The 12,700-nt window shown below is 40.0% G+C and overlaps 1 protein-coding gene across 1 annotated transcript in view; it reads left to right on the top strand.

The window, feature by feature from the left end:
• Nucleotides 1-4,709: 4,709 nt before the first annotated feature.
• Nucleotides 4,710-12,700, top strand: part of SPTA1 (spectrin alpha, erythrocytic 1) — an 89,878-nt gene continuing 81,887 nt past the window's right edge. Inside the window, exons 1-3 of the mRNA XM_053607951.1 lie at nt 4,710-4,767; nt 5,878-6,117; nt 7,405-7,530. Coding sequence (XP_053463926.1) covers nt 4,744-4,767; nt 5,878-6,117; nt 7,405-7,530 — 390 coding nt within the window. The 5' untranslated portion in view covers nt 4,710-4,743. The remainder of the gene's footprint in view (nt 4,768-5,877; nt 6,118-7,404; nt 7,531-12,700) is intronic.

Here is a 12,700-nt window from a genome sequence, read left to right on the forward strand (position 1 = left end):
ATTGCTTAGTTTTATCTTTTGCATCAGTGTGGAGTTTAGGTTCTGTCCTTTAATTTCTGAGTTCTTACTTTGCTGCTGATCCATTGTGGTGGTCAGTGTGCAGAACAGGTTGAAGTATTTCCTGTAGAGCTGGCCTTGTTGTGGCAAATTTCCTCAATGTTTGTATATCTGTAAATGATTTGATTTCTCCGTCAATTTTGAAGCTTAGCTTAGCAGGGTACAGAATTCTGAGGTGGAAATTGTTCTGATTAAGTAGATTAAAGGTAGATGACCATTGTCTTCTTGCTTGGAAAGTTTCATTAGAGAAGTCTGTGGTCACTCTGATGGATTTGCCCCTGAAGTTCAACTGGCGCTTACTCTTGGCAGCTTGCAGTATCTTTTCCTTTGTCTTGACTTTGGACAGGTTCATCACAAGGTGTCTTGGAGAAGCTTTGTTAGAGTTGAGGCAACCTGGGGTCCGATATCCCTCTGAAAGCAGTGTGTCAGAATCTTTGGTGATATTTGGGAAATTTTTTTTTATAATATTCTCTAATATGGCTTCCATTCCTCTGGCACATTCTTCTTCCCCTTCTGGAATTCCTATAACTCGTATGTTGGAACGCTTCATAAAGTCCCATAATTCTGACAGCGAACGTTCTGCTTTCTCTCTCTTCTTTTCTGCCTCTTTTACTATCTGAGTTATCTCAAGAACTTTGTCTTCTACCTCTGAAATTCTTTCTTCTTCATTTTCTAACCTGTTGCTGATACTTTCCATTGCATCTTTAAGTTCGCTAGTTGACTGTTTCAGTTCCTTCAGCTCTGCTATATCCTTTTCATATTCTTCATATTGTTCATCTCTTATTTGATTCTGTTTTTGGATTTCCTTTTGGTTATTTTTCACTTTATTAGCAGTTTCCTTCATTGTTTCCATCATTTCTTTCATTGTTTTGAACATGTGTATTCTAAATTCCCTTTCTGTCATTCCTAACATTTCTTTATAGGTGGAGTCATCTGCAGTAGCTACCTCATGGTCCCTTGGTGGGGTTGTTCTGAACTGGTTCTTCATGTTGCCTGGAGTTTTCTGCTGATTCTTCCTCATGAGTGATTTCTTTTATCTGTTTCCTTTCCCTAATTTTCCTTTCACTTTCTCTTGATCTTTAAGTTCTCTTGCCTGTGGACTAAGGGTTACAGGACCAGAAGGGTGAGAAGGTTGAAGAGCAAAAAAGGGATGAAAGAAAGGAGGACCGAGTGATAATAAAAAAAAAGAAAAATAGATAAAGGAGGGGGGGTGGGTAAAAGGAATATTGACAAAAAGAAGAGAGGCACAGAAAGAGGGAGACATAGCAATATAGGTGTACAGTAGGGTACTTTGACACAACCTTCAAAAAAACCCACCTTCTGGGGGTGCCCAGTTGGGTGGTTCCCTTGAGGTCAGCAGCTCTTTGCTAACCTGATCAGACACAGTACCCCGCCTCCACCAGGTATAGAGAGGAAAGACAAAAATGCTATAAATCAAACCAAAACAAGGAAACAGAAAACTTTATGGGATAAAATTGGGTGAAAAACCAAATAAAAGCGGTAGAAACACTAGCAAAAATGAAGTTCTAGTTATTGAAAAAGGCAGCAATGGGAAATTATAATTAAACTAGAAAAATTGAGAAAGAAAAATGATCTATATGGAAAAGGTTGAAATTAAAAAACAAAACAACATTGAAATAAACAAAAAAACAACCAAACCAAAAAAAGAAAAAAACACAATCAAAAACAAAGCAGTATGTATATGTTATTGAATATTGTCTGGGCAACACGTGGTCTTCTGGGGTATGAGATGTTAATCACAGTTCTGATATGACTGGAGGCTGCTGATTTCTCAAACCCCAGCAGGTAGACACCCTAAATCTCTCTTCAGCCCACTTAAAAGGCACTTTGAACTTGTAAACTTGCTGAGCAGAAGCTTTCCCAGCTTTCTCGCTAGAATCACTGCTGAAGTGGCTATCCACTTACCCAGTGTTCCAAAACCGGTCTCACTCTGCCCCTGAGGGTTAGGGCTGCAAGGCAGTTCAGACCCCACCCTTAGGCTACTTGGTCACTGGGTTACCAGCTCCCACCCGATTCTAGCTCTGCGACCCTGAGTGCGGAGCTTGCCGGGGAAGATCGCTCACAATGGCTCCCTGTGACCCACAGCCAAACACTATTAGCTCTGTCTGGCTCAGCGGCTCAGAATGGGGCCCTAGACAACGGCCAAAATTCTCCCCAAGGCAGTTCAAGTGAGTGCCAAGTCCAAGGACACCAAAACAGTTCACAGGTAAGGCCTTTCTGGTTTGCAGTCTCACTGCTACTGAACTTACAGTTGCGGGCGGGTTTAGACGGATTGAACACACGCAACCACTTGCCATTTTTCCACTGTTTTAGTCCTCCTCTTGGGGTCCAGAAGTCTCTCGCTGACTCCCTGTATCCTCCTGGGGTGATGATAGGCAGATCCCACCAGCCAGAGATGCCTGGAGTCCTATTTCCCCAGACTCACGGTGCCCAGATGCAAGGAAGCTGTTACTCAGCCGCCATCTTGCTCCGCCCTATATATAAAAATTTTTTAATAGAGTTAAGGGGCAAACAATATTAGAGGACCTCAAGTGATGAGTGTCTAAATTAACTGCCAGAAGGCCTTTTAAAATTTTTTGAATAGTATTATCTACTGTTCTGACCCAGTTAAGATTCAAAATTGGGAACATTTTAAAATGAGAACTATTTCTGGAGAAACAAATGGTAAAATCAAAAAATTACAAAATAATCCCCTACTTATGAGAAAAAATAATTTTACATTAAAGTTAATATGTTTGTCTTTGTTGGTTAATGAGCAGATAAAGTTGAACTCCAAAATATCCACAGAAAACAAGGTTAATTTTAGTGACTGAGGTTGAGAAGACATTGGAATTTGTGGATAGAAAGCATCACTTAGATTTTCTGAGGCCAGGAGATCATACATGTCACTGTGTTCTGTTGCCTGAGCAGAGGCTGAGGCAAGTTGGTCACTGCTGATTAAACTACTATTTAAAGACCTGCTCAGGAACTGATAACTGCAGGCAAATGCAATAGCACTTTAAATTACCCCAGCCCTTGTAAAAATGTATAATATATTTCTCTTTAAAAAATAATTCTGATTGAAAACTTCCTCTAATTGTTGGCTCCTAACTATATCAGAGCAAAAGGTACCACTCAAAAAATGAAAAGGTGGGTTTACCAATAATTGTACACACTTTACCTCATCACTCCAGGTCCACTAAGCTTATTTACTACCTAATTCTACCTGAAAATGTAAAATTTCAATATTACTCAAGTTTACAATTCTCTGATCCACAATATAACTTTCCTTTTTCTATTTTCTCTTCATTTAAGCTGGCTGTGATTAATTCTAGTGTCTCCCAGAGGCTCCTAAGACTCATTTATACAGCATAACATCCACTTTGTAGACTATGCATGCTTCTACACCTCATGGTATCTGCCATGAATTCTTTATTTGTCTTTTTAAATCAAGATCTCCATGTGATCAGTGCCCATAGCACTCTTGGGAGACAGAGAAATACCAAGGAGAAGGTCAGAAGTCCAGATGTTAATCCACCAGTAATCCGGACTTCTAAGAAGAAAGACTTCTGTAAAGGACTCTCAATTTCTCTGGGTAAGATGGTCCAGGGACAGGAGAAAAGACAAATGCAGAATTGAAATTTCTTCTAGTAGACCATGAAAACTAGATTGTTCAAACTGAACTTACATTGGAATAAAATTTGGCATAGATAGCTCCAGTGCCTTGTAAGGTCTAAAATCAACCCTTTCTTTACTTTCTTTCTGCTGGTTTTTTTTTTTTCCACTTTTGTAAGATAGCTTAAAAGAACTATGCCTTTAAAAAGAAATTCTGCCTCCTTCTTTTCTCCAGTAAAAATAATATATAAAATAGGGAATAACTTATGTCGCGTATTTTAGAAGTCAGTTCCATTTTCAGATCTTCTGTGACATCATTAATAGTTTGTCAAAGAAGATATCCTAATTTTTGTTTCATGAAATGCAAAATAAACACATTCATCTATGTTACTTCTCTTACCCATTCCATTTAAATTATTTAGGGTAAAACTAAATCAAATTTTTGCAAAGCAAATATATGAGGTCAGAAATATAATCTCATATGAGGAAAAACTCTGCAGCAAAAATCAGGATACTCTGTTGAGTTAGAGGCTGTTAAATATTTACTGTTGAGTTGTATTTCCTAGAGATAGGTTGAAAAAAGAACCTATATATGCCCTGAGTTCTTGAAGATTAGAACAATGGGCAACCCAGAATTCCTTCCTGATTTATGATTCTCAGAAATCATAAAACCTAAAACTAATCAAAGAGAAAACCACCATCTTAAGACACCTTTTTTGTTTTTTCTCAATTTTCCATCCAAATACATGCTTTCATTTTTTTTGAAGTCCTATTGAGTAACTTTGACAGTCACAGCCCTCTCAAAACTGCTGAGTCATCTACCATCTGTGAAAGTTAACCGCTCTCTAAACTGAATATGTCTCCTGAAGATAATGTTGATTGTCCGTGGCTGGCAGGATTCTGGGACCAAGCAAGAGGACTGGTTTTTTGTCTTTGCCACATACTTAATGTTTCTGTCATTCCTACATAAATTAGACTAGACAGTTCCATGTGAAGTGTCTCTCTCTCTCTCTTTCTTTCTCTCTCTCTCACCTACATTTAATTGCTCCAGGTTCTACGTCTTTAGCAAAAATGGAGGACATTCCAAAGGAAACAGTGAGTACATAATTAAGCTGTTTTCTTTAAACTTCCTACACTGTCTTTCACAGGGTCATTAAGAATTCTTTTTTGGGAGGGGTTTTAAGTAGAGAATTTTAATTTTAGCTCTCTTTTCATGACTGTTTAACTTTAAACCATAACCTCATGTCTATATAACTCCAAAACCCAGCCATGACTTAAGTCCATTCCCACAAAGAATAACTAGGTAACTGAAGAAAAATGATACCCAATAAAGATGTGGTTCTCTGGGGAATAATCTGATTCTACAGTCTGACTAGTAATGGCAGTTCACAGAGTAGCATTTGCAATTAGGAAGAATAAAGAGAGTCTAAAATTTTTGCTCCTATTATTAAGTGTTCTGGCTGGGGTAAGCTAGGGAAAATGGCACCTCTAACCAGAAGAATGAGGGTGAACTGTGGTGATTTTGCTGGATATTTCACAAACAGCTTGGCTCCCTTGATAGGAAAATGACACTTTATGTTGTTTGATAGTACAAGGCTTTATATTTCAAAAACCAATTACAGAGAAACTAATCATTTAAAATTTGTGATAATTGGTTAGAAGATGGCTGAACTCTTGATTTGTAGTATTTGTAAATAAAGCAAATAGAAAAGAGTAAAAAATGCTTTATTTTTAAATATGAAGAAAATAATATTTCAAAATTTTGCAATAACATTCACTAATTTAGTTGGAAGCTATTCTTAGTTATTCATTAAATTATGTTCAGAATGATCAGCATTTTTCCACATCTTTTTAGCCTTTGAAAGCAATAAAATTACATTTCTATCTAAAATTCTGTGATTTGCTCATTTAAACTTGCTCCCTCATCAGCTCAATTTAATTCTGTATACAACTTAATAAATGTTAGCATAAATGAATGTGAAAAGCTTAGAGAATGTTTTAAATAATCAAGAATTTTTAGCCTAGACAGTAGCTACTATATATGGTTAAAACCACATGAATACACCACAGCTTTTCTAACAATAGGCATTTCCAGGCTTAAAGATGTCTGAACACAGGTTCAACATGAGAGAATGTGGGATGTGTAAGAAGGGCAGCACATTTGAGAATTGAAATGGCAATAGACAGAAACTTTTTAATTTGCAGGTTTTGGAGAGCACTGGGCCAAAAGTTTTGGAGACAGCTGAGGAGATCCAGGAGAGACGTCAGGAAGTGTTGACTCGGTACCGGAGGTTCAAGGAGCGGGTTGCAGAGAGGGGTCAGAAGCTTGAAGAGTCCTATCACTACCAGGTCTTCAGACGAGATGCAGATGATCTGGAGAAGTGGATCTTGGAGAAACTCAAGATTGCACAAGATAAGAGCTACGAAGACCCAACTAATATACAGGTCACTAAGCTCCATTGACTTCCACAGAGAAAATCCTAAGATCTCTAAGGAGAAAAGCAGATTTTTCCTAATGTAAATGTTAAAGGGTGGGTGTGAGTCTAATCAGATTCCATTCAGAAACAAAACAAAAATAAGCCAGTGGAGTGTGAAGTTAAAGAATTGAATTAAGAGAAAATCATAGGTCAATCTCCCTTTATAAGGAGGGTTAAAATGGAGAAAAGAAAAAAAATCAAACAAAAAGTGGCAGAAATCAAACAAAAAGTGGCAGTTTGTCATTTGTTGAAAGCCTGGAAGTGTTTCTTGTAATGAACTCACATTCAGACCGTACATTTTGGTAATGTAACTGTTTATCTGGTTAACTGGGCAGTAATGTAATAGAAAGATTAGACTATCTGTTAGGAACAGTAATTCTGCCACTAAACAGTAATTCTGCCATGTTTTCAACATCTGAAACTTCAGGGTCTTATTTGCAAAGGAAACTCATTCTCGATAGCATTTAATAAATGTTATATTCATCTGAAATTAAGCTGTGGGCAAAATGGTAACTAAAACTCCCAGGAATTTCTGACAAACAATGTGATTTCAATATTCCATGACATTCATAATGGAATTGGGGTAACGCACCATCAATGTTTTCTGAAGCAACTGTTCTCACTTTTCTCAGAAAGACATGAATTCACTAGATCTTTTTCTGGATTTTTCCCAAATTACTATTCATGGCTCGTATTAAGAGCAAATGAGAAGTCCTAATAGATGATAGTTAGTGGAAACTACCTCCCCTTTCTGTGTACTTAGAATTATCACATGTGGCGTAGTCATGATCAGAAGAAAGGGTTACATTTGCCTAAGAGTGGCAACTGATACTGGAAGGAAGCACTAGAACAAGAGCCAAGTATTGGACTATATTAAGTGGATCAATTTGCACATAACAGGAACAGAGCCAGAGTGCCCCAAACCTTTCAATTAAAAAAAAAAAAACATTATGTATAACTATTACCTTTCTCATTGGGCTCTACTTTTAATACTCAGCTTTTCCTCTTTTCTGAAGAGTAAAAACACTACACTCTTTTACTCACATGAGAGTCTGTTGACCCTTTGAAAAATAATAAGATATTTACTGAAAATTCCCTAAGGACAGAAGTGGGGATGGGAAAAGACTTTCTCTGTGGCCTCTGACTTTGAACCTGGGACCTTTTGAGATCCTGTGTTCCATGACTCTACCTAAAGCAAACATTTCCCGCCAAGACTGGGCATCATTAACCATAAACTCTGATTTCTAAACTTCAGGGGAAATATCAGAAACACCAGTCCTTTGATGCAGAGGTTCAAGCAAGAGCATTTATCATTCCTGACCTGGAAAGAACCAGGGAAATCCGATTTGCTGAGGGTCATGCTGCCTATGAGGACACCAAGGTAAACGTATGGCGGGACTCTTGAATAGAAGTTTCTAATTGTTGATTATGTTGACAGGGAGACTCTTTCCTCTTATCTTCAACTCTTATCTTCTGGATTGAGGCAGACAAAATGATGGGATGTCCTTGGGTTCCTTGGGGTGAAGAAAAGAATTATGAGACAAAAGCTGTCATGAAATGGCATGACGTTCCTTCTCACGCCACCACAGATCAAAGTGGCTCATGATGAAGCCCACATCAAGCTGTTTCACACTTCCCACATCAGTTGGCTTCCCAAATGTCCTTGCTGGTTATTTCTTCTGACCTCAGTGTCTTTGTCTGTTAAATTTTTCAAACAAAAAATGCTCTCTCATTTTAATCCCACCCAAATCATTTTCCCTCTGTCTCTAATACCTCTTTCTTTTCACACTCCACACCCTGTGACTACCTTTGTACCTCTCCAAACTCTCCCTTTCCATTCCTAAAATTCCACGTATTTAGAAAATCTTCCCTGAATAGTTAGAACTGAAGAACATCCCCATTTTTTTAATTTTTTTTAAATTTTGTGACACACACCAAGGCCCCACCCCCTTCCCTCCGTCCATCTTTCTGCTTCCCCCCCATAACCTTAATTGTCATTAATTGTCCTCATATCAAAATTGAGTACATAGGATTCATGCTTCTACATTCTTGTGATGCTTTACTAAGAATAATGTCTTCCACGTCCATCCAGGTTAATACGAAGGATGTAAAGTCTCCATTTTTTTTAATGGCTGAATAGTATTCCATGGTATACATATACCACAGCTTGTTAATCCATTCCTGGGTTGGTGTGCATTTAGGCTGTTTCCACATTTTGGTGATTGTAAATTGAGCTGCAATAAACAGTCTAGTACAAGTGTCCTTATGATAAAAGGATTTTTTTCCTTCTGGGTAGATGCCCACTAATGGGATTGCAGGATCAAATGGGAGGTCTAGCTTGAGTGCTTTGAGGTTTCTCCATTCTTCCTTCCAGAAAAGTTTTACTAGTTTGCAGTCTCACCAGCAGTGTAAAAGTGTTCCCTTCTCTCCACATCCACACCAGCATCTGCAGTTTTGAGATTTTGTGATGTGGGCCATTCTCACTGGGGGCATATCTGTAAATTTATATCCACTGAATACAACTTGTAGAAGACTGAAACTGGACCCACACCTTTCTTCTCTAACAAAAATTGACTCTCACTTGTTAAAGGACTTAAACTTAAGCCTATTGTATCTGTGAATAAAATTGCAACACCTGCTTTTTTCTGATTTCCATTTGCATGAATTATAGATGACCATCCCTTCACCCTGAGTCTATGTTTATCTTTTAAGGCAGGCATCCTCAAAGTTTTTAAAGAGGGGGCCAATGCACTTTCTCACAGACTGTTGGAAGGCCGGACTATAGTTAAAAAAAAAAAAAAAAGTATGAACAAATTCCTATGCACACTGCACATATCTTATTTTGAAGTAAAAAACAAAACGGGAACAAATACAATTCACACCGCTTCATGTGGCCAGCAGACCGCAGTTTGAGGACACCTATTTTAAGGTAAGGTGAGGTTCTTGAATGCAGCAGATGTCTGGCCTGAGTTTTTGTATCCAGTCAGCCAACCTGTGTCTCTTTAGAGGGCAATTTATGCCATTCATATTAATTGAGAGTAATAATAAACCCGACAGAGTTTTGGGTATTGAGTTTTTCAAAAGTCCAGTGGACATTTTTAATCCTTTTGCCACTATGGAAGTTAGAATTTGATCAAAAGTTTCTGAGTGATTTTACTTTGGTGGTGGAGGATTGTGTTGTTCATTATGGAGGATAGCTCTGAGAATTTCCTGAAGAGCTGGTTTAGTTATGGCAAATTTCTTCAATATGTGAATGTCATTAAAGTATTTAATTTCTCCATCATAGATGAAACTCAGTTTAGCTGGATACAGGATCCTGGGTTGAAAGTTATTTTGTTTAAGGAAATTAAAGGGGGATGACCACCCTCTTCTAGCTTGAAAGCTTTCAGTGGAGAAATATGCAGTCATTCTAATGTTCTTCCCCCTTGTATGTAATGGTTTTCTTACATCTTACAGCTTTCAGAATTTTCTCCTTCATATTAACTTTAATGAAATTAATTATAATGTGTCTATGAGAATTTTTATTCTGGTTGAGTCATGCCAATGTTCTGAAACTGTCTGCTATCTGAATTTCAGAATATCTTTGCATGTCGGGAAAATTCTCTTTAATTATTTTATGAAGCAAAGCATCTGTATCCTTTGCAGCAACCTCGTCACTGTCAGGTATTCCTATAAAGTGAATATTAGACCTCTTCGAATTATCACAGAGCTCTCTGAGAGAATGATCCATTTTTGTTCTCCACTGCTTTTCCTCTTTGAGTGTTTGGGAGTGTTCAAAAGCTTTGTCTTCAATATTGGAGATCCTTTCTTCTTCCTGCTCCATTCTGTTACTGAGGGATTCTACCATATTTTTTAGACCTTTGAGGGCTGCAAATTCTTGCTTTAATGTGTCAAAATCTTTGGTCATTTTGTATTTAAATTTGTTAAATTCTGGAAACATCTTTTGACTTTCTGCTTTAGATTCTAATTTCATCATTTCCTCCATTTTGTTGATCCTATTTGCTATCCAAATTCTGAACTCGATTTCTGTCATCTCAGCCATTTGTTTGGGAATAGGATCTTGTGCTGTATCTGCTTTATTGTTTCTTGGGGAAGTTGATCTACTCTGATTGTTCATGTTGCCAGCGTTTTTCTGCTGATTCCACCTCATGATTGTTTTTCACTGTTGGCTAGGTGTTCTGGTAAGGTGAGATTGGACTGGGGTTTCCTGGGGTTGTGGTTAACCAGCCCTTTGTTAAGGATCTGGGACTGATGACTGCAGCTTTTTCCCCTTGTACAGTATTGCAGTCTGAGGCTGGGGAAACCTGCTTGGTGTGGTGGGGTTAAGTGGCTCAGTCTTGTATTCAACTGGTTCTTGTCCAATCCTGGTGGATTAGTGACTCTGGTGAAGTCTTAGCTGTGAAGAAATACAAGCAATTAAGAAATCCCACCTCCCCAGATAACAACTGGAATGGGAAAATTGACCCTTCCTGTTACTACACAAACAGTGTATCCCCCTAGAGGGTCCTTGGGTGATTGTCCCAAGTTAGGGGTTCTGAACCAATTGACCCTGTCAGTATGAATTCCTAGGTGGGAGAGTTTGAAAGGTCTCCAGCAGCTAGATAGCACAGGTCTACTGGCTGCTCAGATTTGGCTCTCTCCAGTGCTCTACAGAGTCAGAAAGGCCCGCCCAATAGCACAGTAGGATCAGGGGGCTAAGTCTCTTTCTCCACTTTGTTCCTTTTTCACGCCCAATCACTAGTGACCCCACAGGGCTGCAGTCCTGTTTCCTCCAATAATGTGAAGTGCCAGGGCTTAGCGCCTATCAGTGTCAAAGGAAGGTCAATGCCCCCAAGGCCCAGCCACTGGCTTCGGCTAATAGCCAGCTGGGGGAGCTGAGGACTGCCTGCCTCAGGTGTTCAATTTCCACTGGCAAGTGTTCCACTTGGGCTCAGTCTAATCCTGTGGGTACCAGGCCTGCAAATTCTTGTATCCCTCAGCCACCGCACCTTTGTCCCTGGCACTCTGCAGCACCAGTATCCCTATAGAGTGACTTCTGATTTCCTCTGGCAGTGCACAGAGTTGGGAGGGGGTGTTTCTCCAAGATTAGACCCCGGCATGATGATTCTATTGTTGCTGGATCTTTGTGGGAAGTGCCCCTGCACCTTTCACTACCACTGCCAAAGCCAGAGAATTCTGGCTGTAGGAGCAACTGTAGGAGCATGCTGCACACAGATCTGGCAGCAGGGTGAGGTACACTGCATGGATTCTGGCAGTATCTAGCGCCTGTTGACTTCAGCAAGAACACTACTCCACTGGCGATTCTGGTTGGGCTGGGGTGTAGCCCAGAGGCCAGGCAAGAGCAGCGTGCAGCTTCAGTGGTCTCCGGATGGGCAGGGCGTGGATGGGCAGGGTGTGGCGTGCAGCCTCGTCTGTCTGGGTGGGTGGGGTGTGGCATGGCCTCAGTGGTCTCTGGGCGGGCGGGGCGTGGGTGCAGCATGAGGCTTCTGAGGTCTCCAGGTGGGTGGGGTGTGGTGCAGAGGCAGGGAGGGCATGGGGGCCCAGAGCGGCTTGGAGACAGGGAGTGAGCAGGGGACCAACCGGGCAGGGGTGAGGTACTCTGTCAAGCAGGCTGGGAGGGGAGGGCACTGCTCATGAGCCTCCTCCCTCAGTCTCTGCAGGGGTTAGGGGTCCGGTTTATCTGGTTGGGGGGAAGGGTGGACTGAAAGTTCAGAATGGCAGGAAAAATGTAAGTTGAATTTTTCTGCCTGGTAAGAGAATGTTCAGAGTCACCTCAGGGTCCCTCTGGAGGAAGTAGTCCCCACTTCTTACTGCTCTCACCTGTGGCTTGAGACAAGAGATCCTCAGTTCACTACTTGCCTGTAGAAATCCCACCGGAGCAAACGAAGAGTGAAAGGAAAAGAAAAAAAAGAACCTGCAGCTTTCTTGGGGGAGGGGTTGGACATTTTTCCTTTCAGTTGAGTTTTGTACCTGGAGACTGTTGTCTTGGAATTGCAGCTTGCCTTAGCAAGGGTGACCTATAGTTTTCTCTCTTCTCTCTCAACTGGGCTTCCTGTCTTCAGCTCAATTGGATACCCTCTGGACATTATCCTTCTCTCTAGACAGAAGCCTATGTCGGAGGCTGCATCCAGTTGGCCATCTTGCCCCTCCTCCTTCCATCCCCATTTTTATAAGCATTTACTACTGTGTAATTTATCATTAACAACTATTTTCTGACTTAATCCTCATACTCTTCCAAAGGTTTGTGTTAACATGATCGAGTCAGAATTTTCTGGTGTGAGTGAACTTTATATTGTTTATGTATTCTTTAAATTGGCAAAGCAGATTTGCATTACCTATTGTGAAACTGAGCTGGTCTTCCTATAGGTAGCATAAAAATTCTGCCTATTTTACTGTCAGTAAAATATATTCAGGGAACACAGACTTTCACCAGAATAGGATTTTATTATAAAGAAGAACTCATTAAAAGAAAGTCTCAAAACTTATTTATTTCTATGAAACAGAAATAATGTTTGCATTATTCACAGTTTCACGGGTGCCCAACTCCTACA

The sequence above is a fragment of the Nycticebus coucang genome, chromosome 10 (genome assembly GCF_027406575.1).
Source record: "Nycticebus coucang isolate mNycCou1 chromosome 10, mNycCou1.pri, whole genome shotgun sequence".
Taxonomy (NCBI): Eukaryota; Metazoa; Chordata; class Mammalia; order Primates; family Lorisidae; genus Nycticebus; species Nycticebus coucang.